Below are 18,933 nucleotides of genomic sequence, written 5' to 3' on the forward strand. Positions count from 1 at the left end.
TAAAAACAGCTAAACATGCAAACACATATGAAGAAATACAAAAGCAGTACCAGCAATTACTCAGTCTAGTGAGTTTCTTCAAAGGGCAAAAAAAAAAAAAATGATTTCAATTCCATGTTTGCTTCCAATATACTGTAAATCAAGATACTGTCTGTATCAAGAAGCGTGCAGGATGATTCCTTTCAGCTTTTTATCTCCATTTAACTATACGATCAGATAATGGGTATATCTTATTTATCAAACTAATTTCTTTGGGTACACTAGCACTCAAATGTTTTATGAACCATAAATGTAAACGGTGCAATTTTATTTACAGAATTTCATGTGAGGTTTACTGAAAATCCTTAATTCCTCTGGACCAATCTCTTGCTTATTCACATAATAACCAGGTCATGGCTAATGTTTCATATTCCCTCCACAATGTTTCCACACGTTAGTCTACGAAACACTTCACATGTTAGTAGACTAACATTGTCCATATAGACCCTGAGTGACTGAGTACATTCTACATAAAACACTTCTTCTCTTTGGCAATTAAAAGTAACTTCAACCCTGACTGTTTCATATATGCTTTCCAGTCAAGAAGAAAAGCGGTCGGTCCTCTTTGGCGTTGGCGGTCTGGAATTCGTCGCTGAGCCTGAACCTCCACTCCTCCTCCAGCTCCAGCCTGCCCACCGTCTGCCTCAACGAGCTACGATCTGCACTGATGACACACAGAGTCGCACCTACAGGGAGGCAGACATGAGGGAGAGGGACAGAGACTTTAACTACAATATGGAAATCAAAATGACTAGGATGAAACCATGTAGCCTTGTCCTTTTCCCTCAAAAGCAGTATAGCTGCTGTTAGAGGTGTCAAGGGGCGAGACACAACAACAAAGGTCTCTGGCTTGAATTCATCGGACAACGTGGCAGTTATATGTCATTTAACACTGTTGGACACTGTTGTAGTGATGTTTTTTTTTTTTTTTTTTTGTTGCTAAATGTAGCACTTTTTGGCATTCAGAATGATACCTAAGATCTCATGTACTCATGACAGTACCCGCATTTTTAAGTAAATCATTTCATATGTGTCACATTTAACACACATTTGTCCATCATCTGTATTTGATGTGCCCTTGTACCTTTGAGGAAGGTGAACTTCTTGAGGAACCCAGGGGTCACAAAGGAGTCGGCGAAACAGAGGAGCAGGCCGCTGAACAGCAGCCCTGTGGCACTGATGTTGACAGAGTGAGGTCTGGAACTCACAAAACACACTGTCACCTGCAGGAGACAAGACGAGTGTGTCTTTTATAAACTGTATGTTTGAATTTATGGGTATATGAACCTACACTTCAGTTCACAGGTTAATAATCTTCCACAAAAATAAAGGCTGTGATTCTGTGCGTCTCTTTTTGCTTGAAACAGTGTCTGTATCTGCGTGTGTGCTGCGTACTTCAGGTCCCAGGTTGAGGTAACAGTCCACAGACAGTACAGGGTGTGTGTAGTTCTTGGTGCTGAGTGGAAACAGCTTCTGGCTGGTGTGTTGGAGGTATTTTTCCAGGAGGAGCTGAGCCGGTGTAGCCAAGAAAAGGTGCTTGCTGTCTGGGGCACAGACGTACTGTGAAGGCCCCACTGATGTGGGAACATCTGTCATCTGGAGAAATGTTAAACTTTTGTTTAATATCATTGGTACATTAATGGATATAAAGTGCTATAAAACGCTTGAATTGAACACTTATCACTGCATTGTGTTATGTAAAATTCAGACTGGGTGGCAGTTGCCCCCGCGACCTGGGACTGGACCCAGACAAGCGGCAGATGATGACATGACATGTAAAATTCAGACAAGCTGCTAAGGTTGTGTAATATCTATCTATCTATCTATCTAGCTAGCTAGCTATCTAGCTATATATATATGAAAATAGTATTTGTGTTCTCTTCAACATCTACCTTGGTCTTGATAATAAATGTCCTGTATCCTCCTATGGCGATCTGCTTCTTCATGACGCTAAAGCTGTTAAACCTGCAGACGAGCAGTCCGGCGCTGTGCAGCCTCAGGGTGAAGTCCACGTCGTGACAGGTGAAGCGGTTTTGGTCGTACTGTATGTTCTGACTCCGGTCCACATTGAGGAGGAGGAAGTCATGAAGGTGACCTCTGGAGAACGGCTCCCTCTGTCTATTACCTAACAAAACCAACACAAATCACCACAGCCCCAATAAGTTATTTTACTCATACACCAGTAAAGGTTTTATTTTACATTTTCCAAAGAAATCGCTTCATATGTGTGATTTAAAAAGATTACACTGATTCTGTCAGCCTAAGCTTTACAGGGAAGTCATTTCAAAGTTCTTTGTCTTGAGTCTCTGTATAACTGGTTATCTGAGGCTGCACAGGGAGTCAATGGGCCTAAAAAAAGAGCTATAGCTTGGAGCCAGACATGTAGCTTTAAAAAAAAGTCATGAAGGTGAACGACTACTGAACAGATGAAGACATAACAATCTGTATCTGCAGTTTAGATCTGAGGCATCTACAAGTACAGTCCGCCCTTTCAAGGCAATTCCATGGCCATACAGTGTATCCGTCTATTATTTTAACTTACCGTGTGCAGTCCAGTACAGCAGACTTACAAGTACTACCTTAGTGATTCTTTTGAGGTTACACTTAGAATTTATTTCCTGTTACTTTGCATTACAAAGACTAAAATTCTGTAAAAATGTTCCTTGGATTTCTGACCTGTGAGTCCACGGCTGCTCCACTTCCTGATCCCGCACAGCCCATAGTGGGCCAGGTCTGGACAGGCCTCCATGTGCTGTAAGACCTGTTTCAGTGACACAGCATGCTCTGCTGGACCACTAAAAACAATGGCAGGCAAAGAATAGCTATGTTAAGAGCAACTCATAAAGTGATTCAAGAAACATCCATTTTGTCCTTCATTATTATTTATAGAAATACAGTGACTGTACGTACTTGCGTGCGTCGAGGTCGACTGCGTTCCACATAACACAGGAGTCATCAGCCAGGATGATGAAGGGCCAGACGTCACCTGCTGGGCCCCCTCCCTCCAACCGCCGACTGCGCTCCAGCTCCAAGTTGTGATATGAAAGCTCCTTAATGAGGAAGTGAGCAGCACCTGCATAATAACCATGATCTGTTATTAAAGTTGGGGGCTATGAAATCAGCGGCGCTTGAAATTGGAATTTCAGTATGTGTTAGTGAGATTGCTGTGCAGGTTTGTATTGGAAATGTAATTAATTTAAGAAATTCCTACATACCCATCAGTAGTAGCAATAACATACCTATTCCAGCTCCATTGAAGACAGTGGGCAGCACCAGCATGATGTGGTTGGGCCAGTACTTCTTATAGACGGCCATCTCATACTCTTTGACCACCAGAATATGGAGATGTGAGGCTCCATCCATAGCATGGTACAGGTTGAACAGACCATGCTCATGTCGGCCAGTGGTTGGAGTGAAGATTGGACTCTTGATGCAGTCAGGGCTCTGGAGAAGTGGGAAAAAAATTCACAATAACTACTGTGATTCATGAAAACATAATGTAAGTAGAATATGATACTTCCATACTACATTACAACATGATTTTCAAACTGATGAAGGAAACTGAAACCCAAGCAGTGTCATGACTTTGTCTTTGGATGTAGGCTTGAGTAGCAGCGTCCAAAACAGGTTCTGGGGACATCCCAGGTGTTTACAAAGATAAATGATACAGCGAGTAAATGCCAGAGGAAAGGCAACATGATAAGATAGAGAGAGTTTTCTGACTGGTGTGACTAAAGATTTTATCGTGCTATGCAAAATAATTTCAAATATCTCCTTCGATAGGAATCTCTGATATACATATTTTTATAAATACAAAGAGGCTATAGTAATGCATTTTCCCCCAAAGCATTTTGTGCCATAGTTTGCTTTATAGCACCACCTTGTGGAACAACCAGTTTGTTGCACTGTACTTCACAGCAAATCACTGCTTTAAGGTAATTATGGTATTTCTGTCTGTATCTAGGAGTGATTAACAGAAACAGATTCCCTTACAAACTGTAAATTAATATCTCCTGGTGTTTACATTGACACTGCATTCCAGACTGAACTGAGACTTCAACTTCAACATGAGATTTTAAAAATATGCACATCATTGTTACTTAATTCCTTTTTCTGTTCTAATATCTCTACACACACGTTCTTTGTATTGTGAGATAAACAGTAAACTATCCCACTGCTGGTTTATTTGTAACTCTAGATATCGGCATGGGGAAAATGCCTTTTCAGAGATTCAGTGGTTCAAATTTCACTGAGGAAGAACTTACCCAGTCAGAAGTGAGAGGCAGCCGCATGCTCTCGAGCTGGCCTCCTGGTTGGCTGAAGCTGAAGTAGTGCTCTTTGGACTTTGGTATGATGAAGTAGAGCTGGATCTCTTCCCCGAGCAGCAGATGGGTGAATGTGAAGGCATGCAGTGTTGACTCATACATCTGAAATATGTTTAGAGAGGACAGTCACATTTACATTTCGAAAGAGTGTCAATTTATCAGAATTTTTCTGTGTTTGGATGTGTTAGGCCGACCTGGTATCTGGGGTTGAAGCCCAAGTACTGATGACACTGTTCACAGTGATGATAGGTGTTGTAGGCTGCATATTTAGACAGCTTGATCCTAGATGTCCGCCTGCGTAGGTACACATCCTCCTGCCGCACAGGGTTTCCTTAGGAAGACAACAGGGGAAAAGACAGATGAGGACTAGAGTAATCTTCGTAATATTTACAGAAAAACATTTTTAAAAGTCATGGTTGTGTGTCAGTGTGTTTTCTTATGCTTACCCTCAGCACTGGGTTTATATGCAGGGCAATAAACAGCGCTGATATCATCATATTTGGGGTCATGTATGGTGTAGTCAAAGGGCATCGTCCTCATAATGTCTGGGTTGGGCCAGGGAGCACTGGGTGGGTGGTACTGCACCCCCTCTGCCTGGGCACCTAAATACACAACACATTGCAGACACATTTACAGCACTGCAAATACTCAAGTTTAGAATCCATCCTGACAAAATCCTAGATACAATCATATGATCTTCACAGGACCAATAAGAAACGACTTGGAGTAGAGTCTTTAGAAAGTCTGGTCTCCATTATTTACATGATGTAGGTCAGAAATGGTAGCGATTGCTGCAAATATACTGACTGTAGTTGATGTCCTCTTCATCATAGATATCCACCTCCATCAGCCTTATCAGCATCCGAGACAGAATACCCAGGAAGTGGAGGTACGCTCCTGTCTTACCCACCTGGCCGTGGAAATAGGGAATATACTATAAGTCTACTGTATAACATGAGCTTGAGTTTGAGTAAAAGAACAGAAGTAAAAATAGGAAGTACCTGAGGGGGTCCACTGAGCAGCAGCCTGCGAGGGTGAAAGTTGTCACTTCGTCCTTCAGTGCGATTGCTGCTGTCCATGTGGTAGGAGCGAGGGACTGTCCACTGGCGATAATACAGAGACTGTTCTGTACATGTCATCATCTTACTCAGCAAGGGCCTGCACACAAAAGACATTGTTCATGAAACTGACCCCCAAGAAGTTAGAGTTGTATGAGCAGAAAACACCAGGCTGTAAAAAACATGTCGGTTTTACCTGAAGCTGCTTGCCCATGCGACAGACATGTGTGGCAGGAATGAGGTACATCGTGGAAGCCCGCTGCTGTCACTGGCCGTGATAATGTCATAGAGGGCACGAGGGAGGAGCACAGAGGGCGGGCGACTCACTCCTCGTGCCCAGGAGCAGCTCAGGTGAGGAGAGGAGGCTCTGGGGGACAAGGAGCCAGAGGAAGTGGACTTGGAGTGTTGGCGACGAGACTGGGTAGGGGGAAGAGGCTGAGTTTGAGGGTTGGGCGTTTGCATCTGTGAGAGAGACTGGTGCTGGGGAAGTGTCTGGGTGTAAGGTTGGGAATTAGTTTGAGATAATAGCTGACTTTGACTCTGAATTTGTGGTTGTGGCTGCAACTGGGAGATGGGCTGGGCCTGGGAATGACTTTGAACTTGAGGTTGGGTTTGGTGGTGTGGTGTAGGTTGAGGATATGGAAAAGACTGAGACGAGATCTGGGACTGAAACTGAGTCTGTGATGGTGAGGGTGATTGTGTGGTGTCCACGGTCCCCTTCTGGACATTTGGAGACGTGGTGCTTTGGGCAGAGAAGGGATCTAAAGCTCCACTGTCTGGGCATGAATGGGGCTGCTGACTGGATGACAGAGGGGAGTCTTCTGGAAATGGAGAGATAAGACAACAATAAATTAGCCACCACATCAGTTAAGATCTCCCTTCAAACAACAATTGAACATTTAACACGTTTTAAAATCTGAAAAAACAGTTCATGTTCATGTGGAATCTCATCTCACCGTTCTCCTGTCCCTCCTCCTCCTCATTGTCAGTGCTGCTGAGTTTTTCAGCATCACTCTCCAGCAGGTCACTTCCTGGGCCGGGATTGTGTGGGGGTCGTGACTCTGCCCTCACTAGATAAGCAGCAAGGCCCAGCTCTTGTTCGAGAGTGGTTCGCTGAAGGTAGGAGCAGCTTATCACCCGAAGGTCACAGTACTTCAGCGACCTGTAGGTACAAGTAATTCACATGACATTTTTTACAGTCTGAACATAATACTTGGTGATAATACTACAGTGTAGGGCGGGTTGGGAAGAAAGGGCCAAGGTTTTAGGTCAGAGGTTACCTGGGCAGTGATTCTCCCAGGGGCTCAGCTCCTGACAGGATCAGGATGCAGGGAAGGGCCTCCAGCTCCAGATAGGTACGAGGAACCCAGTCAGAATCCTGGATCTTTAGCCACATCTGCGAGACACAAGCACAGAAAGCATAAATTTTCACAGTCAGTCAGTGTCTCTCATTTCACAACTTGCAAGCTTTTCCTATATTTCATGATGCTATGAACTACTCTCCCACCTTGATCTGATCGATGAAAGTCTGTCCAATATTCAGAGCTTGGTTGGGATTTCCAAGTATGATTTCAAAACTCTCCTCCAGACCCAGCTGTCTCCTCACTCTGGAGAGCCGCCGGTGGGCCCATGCAGCCAGAGCCAAAGAGGGGATCCGCAGCAGGACCATGTGGCCGTGGTGGGCGGGACATTGCTGGGCAGCAGAGAGCAGTGATTGTACAATCTCCAGGGTCTCCACAGAGGTGTGTTTGTGGAGATTGTGGGAGCCGCCAATTCTGCCGGATGCAGCCATCAGGGCTACGCAGTAGTGCTGGATCAGGACTGTGGTGCGGATCACAGCACTGTGCAGCTTAGGGAACCTGGGAGAGAGGGAGAGATTTTAAGGGCTTCTTGAAGCATTTTTTTGTAAACCTGCAAGTAATTTAAACTTGTTTGTGAAGAGTGGGGGGGTTTGTGTGCTACCTTTCTTCCAGGGCAGATGCCATACTTTCAAAGGAGGAATCATAACGCATCAAAGGCAGGCTGCTCCCTGAACGAGTCGACTCTAAAAGCTCTGACACACCAAAGTACCGCGTCCTCTCATGATACAGGTCCACATCCTGTAGACACCGACACACAATGTTATGGGTACACACACAAGAAAGTGATTTAAGTTCAAACTCTTCATCGTGTCAATCTCTAGATATGCGCTGCTAATGTATGTTAAAGCACTAAAAGCAGAGCGTGTGTAACACAGAATTGAATCTTACATTACTGAATGCAGAGGGCCAGTGGATCTCGTTGTAAGGGCTGATGCGGGTGTACTGAGTCTGAAGAGCGAAGGGGAAGGAGGTGACGTGGAGAATTAGGATGTTTGGAGCATCTCTGACCTGTCGGGAGTTTAACAGCTGGTCAACCAGACCCAAACCACTGTCTGAGCTGCTGTAGGATGCACTGAGAGGGGGACAGAGACAGAGACACAGACACAGAGACTTAGTAAATAGGCTTGATTGCTTCACTGAGTCTCTTGCTCTGGAACAACAACTATGTTACAACAAAAAGAGAAAACATTAATAATCCAGATTTTTCTTTTCACTTCTCAGACATACCTGCTAATGTCCCAGTGGGCGTGGTCATGGACCAAAATGTAGAGTGTGTACGAGTTACTGTGAGCTTCCTGAATGAGGCTGTCAATTCGTGCCTGAGCGCTCTGGTCCATCTTGACCACATAACGTTCAGCATCTCGCAGAGACACACAATCCAGGTCTAAACTCCCAAGCTCCTGAAGGACACCTGAGATATGCAGACAAAGAGAGAGAGAGAGGTAGAGGACAACATCCAAAACACATCATGTTATAGGCACACTCGCATTTTTTTTTTTTTTAAATACAAGAAGAATTCATAAATACAGCTGCTGAAAAATAAGGTCTCTGTGACTAACCAGAGCTCCAGAGGTGGAGCACAGTCTGCTGAAATGTGACCTCGGACGGTGGGACCAGGATGAGGAAGCTGACCCTGTCGAAGGAGCCAAGATCCAGGTTTTGCGTGCTGGAGTCCGCTATAGCACAAACGTGAGACAGCAGCTTTCTAGCCACTGCCAGCTGGATGGGTCGCACCTCACGCCACTCTACGGAGTATTCTACACACACACACACACACACAAATTCTTATTATACACAATCAAAGATTTTTTAAACATTACGATTATCCTGCTCTCAACTGTGCATGTTTCCTGGCTAAAGGAAGAGTGGAAATACATGCAGATGTTATTCTCAGGTTCCATGTTCAACAATAAATCAAGCTGATTCTGGGAAGAGTTACAGCAGCAAGTATTGGTATTAGGTAGAAATGTGAAGATCATAACTATGAAATCGTATGAATTACAGCTGTGGAAAACCTGATGTAACCTGTACATGACATCTGCTGAAAGAGAACATTTAAACATCTTGTCCAAGCACTATTTGACACTGATGCAAGGACAGGGAATTCATTTTGCATAGAGTATACACTTAAACCTGAGTGGGTCTTACCTGAACATGTGTCTTTGGGACTTGAAGCGCTTTCTTTAGGACTGGGTGAGTCTTTTGGACACTGTGTGAGTGAATCTTTTGGACTGTGTGTGTCTTTTGGACTATGTGTATTTTTGAGGCTTCTGTCTTCAGCTGATTCCTGACTGCTGGATAGAGGAGATGGCTCGTTGCTGTCGACGGTGGCACTATCCAGGAGGGAATCCATATCGCCATCTGAGAAACAGAGAGTCACACAATATGTTGGTGAATTATGACGAAAACACACTCAATACTGTACTGAACACACAAATGTGCATGTGAATCAGAAGACAGACAGTCAGTAACACCTTGTCCGAGCGAATTGCAGAAGTGGATGAGTTCCTGGGCCACGCCAGTGGAGAGCTGGTGGTTGATTTCTTTCAGGCCCTCACTGGGAGAATACATACTCTCTGCCAAGGCACGGCACTGATGTTTGCCTGCAAACAGAGTAAAACACACTGAATTCATATCTGCTAAAATATTCTCTTTGTTTCATTCTGAAGATTTTACAACATTCATACACGCATATAAAAACACAGCTCCCACCTGTAACGACCACACAGGACTGCGTTTCCTGTCCTGGTGCAGTGACAATAATGACCACATAGCTGGTGTTTTCAAGCCGTCCTTCCATCAACCTGCTCAACGTTTGCTGGAGGCCTTGAGCCAAAGATCTGATCTGCTCCCCTAACACTACCACGCCCTCTCCACAGGATGACGCAGCCAGCTGGGCGAGCCAGGGAAGCTGGCTGGGGGTCAGGGGTTGTTGACTCTGGGGAGGTAAGCAGAGGTGCTGTGGGAGCCCAGGCAGGGTGGAGGGAGTCTGGAGACAGGGTAAAAGAAGATGAGCAATGTGTTCATTTATTTAATTTTATCATGTATTGTCATTAGTATTTGTTTCTTTAAAATGTTCCATGGAGAGGACTGTAATGACTGTAGAAATGAATGTTTTGATGTGCTAATAGGCTTCATGTGGAAGGTAATGGTGTCTGTGATGCTGAAAGGTAAAGAATTGGAAAATAGTTGCATAGTTGCATATAAATCTGGATCTTAAGGTCCCCTAAATGTCATGATCATAATATGTCCTGTCTCACCTCTATGCCATAGTGCCTCCCTTGGGTGGCTGGTGTTTGAGGCTGCTGGTACTGTCTAATCTCACTGAGGTGAGACTCCCTCCACGACCTCATGAATATCTGCTCCAAGTCCTCAATCAGGGGCACTTGGTCAGGGCCTTGGGAAAGCAGGTGGGAGACAAAGAAGTAGTTAACATGTTTATTCATGACCCATACAGTAGTTTAATGGAATAAGGTTTTAGCAAAGGGACAAAAAAGGCTTTTACACATTATGGGCTACACTGACTAGGTGATAATGTGTGGGTCAAATATGAAGCCAAAGTTTGGACAAAATATCAATTTAAAATAAAAAAAAAAAACACCACAATTTATCCTCAAAGCAACTCACATAATTATCCATTTATTCACTGGTTTACTAACTATCTGCCTCCTAGTGGCCATTATGAAGCATAACAATGTCATAAAGAATCAATCACTTGCCTTCTTGCTGAAGTCCTACTGAAATGTGTATGATTACAGACTTTATTCTGGAAGAGGGTTTAAAACTGACCTAGCTGAACAAGGTAGTAAACTGTGAGCAGAATCTGCATCTCAGTAGACAGTGGCTGAATGGGTGACGGTCCGTAGTGCTGGTAGACTCTGGGGAGTGTCTGGGAGCTCAGGTAACAACTCTGCAGCAGGGAACTGACGAGCACTTCGCTGACATTGCCAGTCAGCTGAGGGAGTGGACCATGACCTTCGTTCAACAAGAGGAAGACAGATAAAATAGATGAATGAACACATGGTGGCGGCTGAGGACAACCTGGACTCAGGCTTGGTTGTAGCTCAGGTGGTAGATTCAGATTAGACCAGTTGTTGTGCCGGATCAAGTGGTGGGAAAATGCAGGTCTACCTATTCCCAAGAGGCACAGGAATAAGCATAGGGATGGGGATGTGGTGTAGTGGGAGGAACAAAGAGCAGTCAAAGAGGAGGAAAAGACAGGAAAGGACAAGATGTGTAGCTGGTGAAGAGCTGATAGGTGACGAATATGAAGTGAAAACAGAAAGGAGAAAAGGATGAAAGTACATACACTAGATGCAGGAAGTGGTTAAGGCCTAGAAGATGGAGAAGGAAGGTGGATGAGTTGACGGCTGACACAAAGGGGTGAAAAGGGTGGAGGGGAGGGCATGAGGGGAGAGGGCAGAGAGGCTGAGAAACAGCCTTGGGCAGTAGCTGACCTCTAACCTGTGAGGAGAGGCGAGCTAAAATGACCATCTGCTGGGTGGTTACTAAAAAAACCTCACCTGTTCACCTGCTTGAGAAAGTCCAGTACTGACATCTGGGTGGAAAATGATCACCACGCATCAGCTAGTCAATAATGACTCTGACTGATTATTTAGTCAGGCACAAAGAATTGTATGCAACTTAATGCAATGTATCATTTTAAATTAAAATTATAATTGCCCATCAAACCTTTGAAGATGACCGGTTGTAGTCTGCAGGTGTGTAGCAGCTGATCAGGCACTGTTACAGACAGCCCTGGGGGAGAGAGAGGGGTTGAGCACCCTTGCGATGAACTCAGTGGAGCTGCAGTCTCTGGATATAGTAGGTAAGGAAGCACAGAAATACATCTACATTTAGAAACACATAGTAACACATCAAGCAGCATACAACTATCTTTTTGACAAATTTAGCATTAAATAAATTTCTGTTACCACATCATTCTTCATTTATCTCCATATATGCATCATCTCCTGTTTTTACCTGATCTGGTTCCATTTGTTACAGCAGAGGACACGGGTAATGTTGATAAGGATGATGAAGATGGTGGTGTCTTCACAGTGCTCTCTGGCTGACTGTTGGCAGATGACTCAGGCGACCAGCCCTTGTGCCTCTTTTTCGGGGGTCCAGCATTTGCATGTGGCCCTGGAGTATAAAAAAAAACAAGATTAGATCATGTATTAGCTTTAAAACATTTTATGTTTTCAATGTAGTCACCCCCTTTTTGTACATCCAAATTTAAATATTAATTAATTTAAATGCATTTCAAAAATATCTTTAAATAAGCATTTTTTTAAAATTTTCTTAAATTTCTACAACATTAGGACACTGAGCTAGCGAGGAGTAATTTCCTGGCTAGCAGAAGAGTCACTTTTCTAATTCTAATATCCCACATATCAACATCACTAAGTCATGTTTCAGGACGGACTTGCGTTGATACAGTAATGGAAAACAGCCATATTTCAGTCACATATTAACCCGTCTCTTCCTCTTCCTCTCAACTTTCTGTTGAAATGCGGTAATAGGGAGACACATAAAAGGTCCACTTGTTAAGAGGGCCATGAAAACAAAAAAAAAACATTGACAGGAAGGAAGCTTTTCATTCAGTGAGAAAGCAGGAAAAAAGAATGAGACAGAAAGGGAATTTTACAACCCTGGTTTATGGAGGTGACAGACTGAGGGAGAGGGAGGGAGAAAGACAGACAGAAGAGAAAAGAAAAGAAGGAGAGAGACGTTTAGTGCCCCAAGTGTTGGCAAATGAAAGAAGGGAAAACAAAGGACAGCCCCCAACACACAATGCAGCTGGCTGGCTCCTGTAATGCATGGGTGTTATAACACACACACACACACACACATGCTCTCTCTCTCTCTCTGACTGGGCTGCTGGTGGTAGGCATTCTCCCTTTCAGAGGTGTGAAGAAGGCCCCTCCCCTGGTGGCAACAGATACAAACTGACCACGTTTGCATAAACACAAGGAGAAAGATAAGAGTGAGAAAGCAGGCTAAAGTAGGAAATCGGATAAACATACAGCATATAAACTACAATAATCTGACAGCCTTAAAACCCCAGTTTATATGCAGTTACATGGTGGGTTATCAGATTTTAGAGCTATAGTCACCAGAGTGCACATATTATACCTGTGACTGAGGGTCTTCCGGGCCCTGATTGATTTAAAGGCGGCTGGGTGATGGAGGGAACAGCATGGTTGCCATTTGTCAGTGAGTGGGGAACGTCAGCTATTTGTGGTAGACCAACAGGGTCCACATGTGATCCCGCTGCATGAAGAAAGAGACAGCAGTGATATTAATTAGTGACTTTTAATGACACATTATAAACATCACTATGATGATTAATTATAGTTTTTGTATTCTGTTACTGTCAGTTTTGGCAAACCACAGGGTTGTGTCAATCATCTGTTTGAAACCACAAAAATAAATCTTTGTCCATGAGAACAAAAGTATCATCTTGGTATTCGTTGCTTTGACACTCAAGTGTGTCGACATGTATGTGTGTTTTTATGTTACCTGTGTAGCTGGCAGGTGTGTGTGATGCCAGGTTTGGTGGCTGTTCATCAGATGTCACGTGGCCTTCTGAGAGGCTGGACCCCATCTGTCTCATCCTGCCATCTGAAACACACACAGACACACAAACTAAGTATTGTGTTATCGAAGAGGATGGAAACTTGTCTTTGCAGTAACAAGGTATATCATAATATAATATCATAATAACCTATCTGTTGTGCATGTGTGTGTGTGTGTGTCTGAGCGTATATATGTGAGAGCACTGGAGTAATAAAGACCTGTTCAGAAAAGGTAACAAGGTAACTCACTAAACCTGCTTCTGGAAAACAGACTCCAGGACTGGACGTAACGATCCTACACACCCTGACTGAGGTATAATTACATCAGAAGCAGCAGAGAAACAAGGGAAAGTGAATGTCTGGCATGGATGGAATTTAAGATTGACTTCATGTGATAGATGGACACAACAGATGATACACTATACCCTTAAGCTTCACTCCCAGGCAACAGGAGTAAAGAATTAAGTGAAAACAGAAAAGGAATAGAAACACTGAGAAGGTAACAATATCTGCAGGGTTAGTGTCCTTTAATAGAGGCGTTTTCTCCAGGTAGTGTCCTCTCACACCATTTTAATCTGATAGGTTACCTCCAGGCCGTGGCCTCTGTAAACACTCTGTACTCTCACCTTTCACCTGTCCTCAAGGCTTCACTACCTATCCATCTGGTCAGACCTGTACAGTCACAGTTTCCGGATCAAAACAAGTCAGATTTTTAGACTTTTTTTTTTTTTTTATACAGGACCTAAATTGGATATAAAAGCCTCTATCTTAATGTAGGAACTGTGCTTGTCAACAAACTTTCACCTCTCATTCAAACCCCTTATTTACATTTTGCTTGTCTCTTTCATATTAATTATTAATTCATTCATTAATTAACACTATGCAGGAAAGGCAGAGAATAATAAACACCAAACTCTTCCCAGCATCCCTGCATTAATATATGAAGCTTTTCCTTTAGTTAATGTCTGTTACTTATTCGTATAGTCATCTGAAGGTGGCAAAGTTTTTCATTTGTAGTCTCTAAATTCATCAAAATAATAATAACAGACAGCTGCTGACAGAAAAGACAACCTTTCAAACACTTTTTTATTTTTCCGTTATACTCGAATATTTATCATTCTCCCTTCCACTGCTAGGTCATCAGCTCATCAATGATCAGCTATGTTTGTAAACAAGCTCTGATACATCCAATGATAACACACAATAGTGGATTCTTCATTACTCCACTGTGTTTCCATATATTCCCCAAATGCTGGTCCACCACAGTAACAGCAGGCCCACCCATGCTTTTTGTTTGCTTCCATGTCCACAATCTACTTGAATATGTATGTTTCTGTTACAGTATGTTGCATTAGAAATGTAAAAACAAACCATATTTAGAATCACCTGCCAAAATACAACACATGTATCACATGCATCTCTTACCGTGTCCCCTCCAGCAGATGAGCGCTCCTTTGACCAGCATGCCCTGGTTGTTTCGGTAAAGGTGGTACCTCAAGTGCTTCTGTTTCTTGGGCTGTGTGCTGAGCTTCAGGTTAATGTGGTTGGAGAACTCTGTGAAGTAACGAAAGCCTTTCTCTCCACAGCCCATGCAGTTCCCTGAGAAGCCTAGAGGGAGCACACATTAAGAAATGTATGATTAAAGAGAGCGTGTCATATGTGTTGTTACACTAACACACATGTAACTGACTGGATAATGTCACGAGGGTGTTTTCTTTAACCGGGAAAGCATGACATTTTAAAGAGTTTTCCATTTCTCAACAAACAGCGATGATATTTTCCTGTGTACGTTTCCCGCCTCACCCAGCAGAGCATTGCGACCCCGTTCGTCTGGCAGGAAGCGGCGGTCCACAGCACACACCAGCAGTGTCTCAGGGAGGGAGGGGGACTTTATCCCAACCAGCATAAACCCAGGGGGCACATCCAAGGGATCTGAGGCCAGAGAGGACAGACGCAAGTCCCTGCCTGCCTGACAGAAGCCTGTGGGGAGGAAAAGACACATTTTCTTTGCCTTTTTAAACTGACTACTTCCTGTTCAGTACGCCTGCTTGAAAATTCTCCTTGTGCCAACTGTGACTGCAGTACAGTGCAAAAATCTGGGAATGCATGTTTTATTTGTTGTTATTTTTTGAGATTATGTATACAAACCATCTGTGGTGCAGCATCCCTCAGGTGGGGGCTTCATCTGGTAGGGTATTGGGGGGCTGTTAGACTCTGAGCCATCTTCATCATCCTCATCATCATTCTCAGCACGGCCTGTTGGGGACATACAAACAAAAAAAAAAACATGCAATTTAAATGGTAAACAAGAGTGATAAGCAGCAACAGATTCAACAGAGTGTAAATAAACAGCAAAAGCCGCTGACAGTGGCTGATTAAACTTGCAGATTAACAGGAGTTGATGATGTTTTTATTATCCTGCTACTGAAATTCACTAAAAAAAATCTGAGACACAGATGCCAGGATTCAAAATGGAGATATTTTCAGGAAATTATCACACTGTTTTTCTGGACTCAGTATCGCACCGCTTGTGCATCCACGCAACCCACCATCATGTGCCAATGACTGCTCCGTTTCCAGGTACAGCTGTGAGAAGACAGGTCGGGGAACTACAGTGTTCGACCTCAGTGATGCCTCAATGGAGTTATGGAGAACCTCCTCAAAGCGCGTTGTCCGCAGCTGGCCCGCATAGGAGTTCCCCATTGGTGTTCTGTAAAAACACAGTAACCTTTTGCTGGGTACTCTAAAAAGATACATACAAGACAGGACCTATCACAGTAATATCTGTGATGCTCTACTTTGGAGAACGGGGTAGTAGTAGGGGAACTGTCATCATTATACACACACACATACTCCCAGACATATGCACATTATGCATATGAACAGACTCAAACACTGATATCCAGATACACACATCTATTCACACAGAAACACACTCAGGCCAACACACACATAAACAGTGGTTACTAGTGGATGGCATCTGTCCAGACAGCATGCCATAAAATCAGCTTTACTGACAGAGTCAGAACACCCTGACCTAGACTCTACTCCCTCTCTCTCTCTGTTTTTCTACTTTCTCTCTCTCTGCATCTGTCTCCCTCTCTCTCTCTCTCTCTCTGTTAGTTTCCCCCTGGTTCGCCTCTCTCATCTGCTCTCGAACAGATGAGAAACCCCACAGAGAAAGCAGCTCTTGCATGCACTTTTCAATATGTGCTCTAATTCAATTTGTTGAAGTTACTGCATCACGTTTGTTTAATTTTACGTTCTTATTGTTCGAAGGAGGTGTGTTAAAGAACGGCAGAAAATGTGATAAAAAGCACTTTCAAATAACGTACTCAAAAAGACTCCTGTATAATTTGCTTGTCACTCTGTTATGCAAGACACTGTGCACACTACTGATGAGATTATGTTGAAGTGTGCAGAGTAAAGCATCTCACTGCTGCCAACTGCATTCTCAACACTGTACAAAAATAAAACACTGAATGAATGTGCAGTAAACACAGACTTAAGATCTGAGAGCAGGAGATTTCTGCCTGACCTTAAGATGTGTTGTACAGCAAACAAACTGGGTCAGTGAGGTAGAGAATAACAAGGTTGGGTTGTTAACACCAACTTAATCCCCCTACTCTAAACCTCTGACTGTCCATATGCTGGTTACCACACACACACACACACACACACACACACACACACACACACACACACACACACACACACACACACACACACACACACGGCTGACTAACAAGCCTGGTAGCATGAGACTCATTGTCAAGTCAGAAATCTGCAGGTCAGCTTAATGAAAAGCCTCTCAGATTACAGACTTAAAGCTGTTTGTGTCGCACACAACAGGCTAGCAGAACTGCAGCCTCCTGGCAGAGTGAGGATTTTATCTGTTTCAAAACCACAAGTCTTGTAACCAACAGCATTCAAGTCAAAGTCGAAACTTTTCCCTAAAAGCACATAAATTACTGAAAAACAAAGCTTTCTTTGTCTCCATAGGGATGCACTAAATTACAAAGTCAGATGTCACTAAAAAGTAAAATCATTTACAACTGTTATTTCATTTTAAAGACTTTGTAAAAGTTAAAACTTTTTGTGATCATTCTGCAGGAAATAGCGCAATAGGGCTCAGTGAGGCCAATGAAATATGAACCTAATATCTGCTCCTCTGTCAACAATAACAACAAATAGGGTCTTTTTAGGCCTTCCACATGGCTCTACATTTGTATGTCTTCAGAGGTTACCAGGCTACGACCTACAGCCCATTGCAAGAAATGTAATAGAGGATGTAAATAGTTAATGTTGGTAAGTTACCTCAGCTGAACTCTGGGGTAAACCAGGAAGCAACTCTACAGTGTAATCAACAATTGTGAGGAAAAAATAGTACAAACTTTTAAAAGCTGAATTTAGGTCACTTAAATTTAAAATATCAGTTTGAGCACCACATTAGCTACAGATGCTACCACTGGTAAAGATTTTCTCCACACGTCTACACATTAAAAATATACTCTTCTTACAGTTCATGTCGAAGATAAACACATACTCTCTCTCTTTCTGTCACACACACACCTTACCAGCCACCTTCTCCTTCCACGCTTTCATATGTAAAGAAGCAGAGCAGACTTTTAATGCTTTGCACCACTTTGTGGAGAGACAGAGGGTGGAAGACAAAAAGCCCTGTCATAACACAGCCGGCACTGAGAGGAAGTAATCACACCTTCTACCAAAGAGCAGACTGATGTTTTTACAACCAGAGGAAGAGGAGACAGGGAGGGAAACAAGGAGCAGATGAAAGCAGAGAGGTGTATTCCACCTTTTATTGAATCCTGACCAAATCCTTAACTTCTGACCAACTCTTAATCACATAACCAAGTACATATGGTGTGTGTGTGTCTACTAAAATGCCAGCCAGTGTGCTTTAAGCTCTAAGGGCTGTAGGGAAGCACACAAAGGAACCTCCTGCTTTGATTTTCATTGTTCAGTCAAAATGCTCATCTCCATCTTTAACCACACACTGCACATTTACATGTAGTGCAGTGTGAAGCTATACGCATCCTGAGTTCATTTTTAAGGAGTATCTGTTCCTAACAAAATAACCCAAGAGACCTGTCGCACATAAAAGAAGCCACGGAGCAAAGATGACAGACATGAGCAGCAAGTAAAACTTTTAAGGAAGCTTTATTGATCTTTTCTCCTCCCATCTCCCCCTCCCTTCCTCTTTCCTTGACATGGATGTGGGAGATCCTTTCATCTCCCCCCACCTCTTCTTCTCTTTCTGTCTCTCTTTCACCCTGGGGAGAGAGACACTATTGTGGTGTTTTATGACCCCTTGGACCCCCTCCCACCACCACCACCACCATCCTCAAACACACAACCTCACACATACAAACCTGTGGTTAGGACGCCTTTAAGCTCTGATCCACAATCCACCGATTATGCTACCAAACCATAGTTTATAAAAACAATTTTAAGACTTTTAAGCGGTTCTTGCATATACATGCCAGTGATTTAGTGTTAAACTAATGTAGCTGTAATCTATAAACATAAATCTATAATGTTCACCTTC

General features: G+C 43.3%; 1 protein-coding gene across 1 annotated transcript; it reads right to left on the bottom strand.

The window, feature by feature from the left end:
- Nucleotides 1–561: 561 nt before the first annotated feature.
- greb1 (growth regulating estrogen receptor binding 1) lies at nt 562–16,067 on the bottom strand. The gene is made up of 33 exons (XM_041037184.1): nt 15,914–16,067; nt 15,513–15,620; nt 15,168–15,344; nt 14,790–14,972; nt 13,309–13,410; nt 12,922–13,059; nt 11,767–11,928; nt 11,476–11,598; nt 10,573–10,758; nt 10,044–10,180; nt 9,496–9,772; nt 9,258–9,386; nt 8,932–9,144; nt 8,343–8,540; nt 8,011–8,194; nt 7,672–7,855; nt 7,385–7,521; nt 6,930–7,281; nt 6,703–6,818; nt 6,379–6,584; nt 5,619–6,243; nt 5,366–5,522; nt 5,172–5,274; nt 4,811–4,966; nt 4,559–4,695; nt 4,305–4,466; nt 3,279–3,483; nt 2,950–3,112; nt 2,716–2,834; nt 1,932–2,164; nt 1,435–1,635; nt 1,124–1,262; nt 562–725 (listed from the first exon to the last, which is right to left on the bottom strand). The coding sequence occupies exons 1-33, from the start codon at nt 16,065–16,067 to the stop codon at nt 562–564; spliced, it is 6,030 nt and encodes a 2,009-aa protein (XP_040893118.1).
- Between the last annotated feature and the right edge of the window lie 2,866 nt (nt 16,068–18,933).

This window comes from Toxotes jaculatrix, chromosome 1 (assembly GCF_017976425.1).
Source record: "Toxotes jaculatrix isolate fToxJac2 chromosome 1, fToxJac2.pri, whole genome shotgun sequence".
Classification (NCBI taxonomy): domain Eukaryota; kingdom Metazoa; phylum Chordata; class Actinopteri; family Toxotidae; genus Toxotes; species Toxotes jaculatrix.

Bases quoted from the DNA above. Each gene is read 5' to 3' on its own strand.
- greb1 (XM_041037184.1), bottom strand. From the start codon at position 16,067: ATGGGGAACTCCTATGCGGGCCAGCTGCGGACAACGCGCTTTGAGGAG. The intron at 2,835-2,949 runs GTACGTACAGTC...CATTGTTTTTAG, and splicing joins GTCGACCTCGACGCACGCAA to TGGTCCAGCAGAGCATGCTG. The intron at 726-1,123 runs GTACAAGGGCAC...GCCTCCCTGTAG, and splicing joins GAAGTTCACCTTCCTCAAAG to GTGCGACTCTGTGTGTCATC.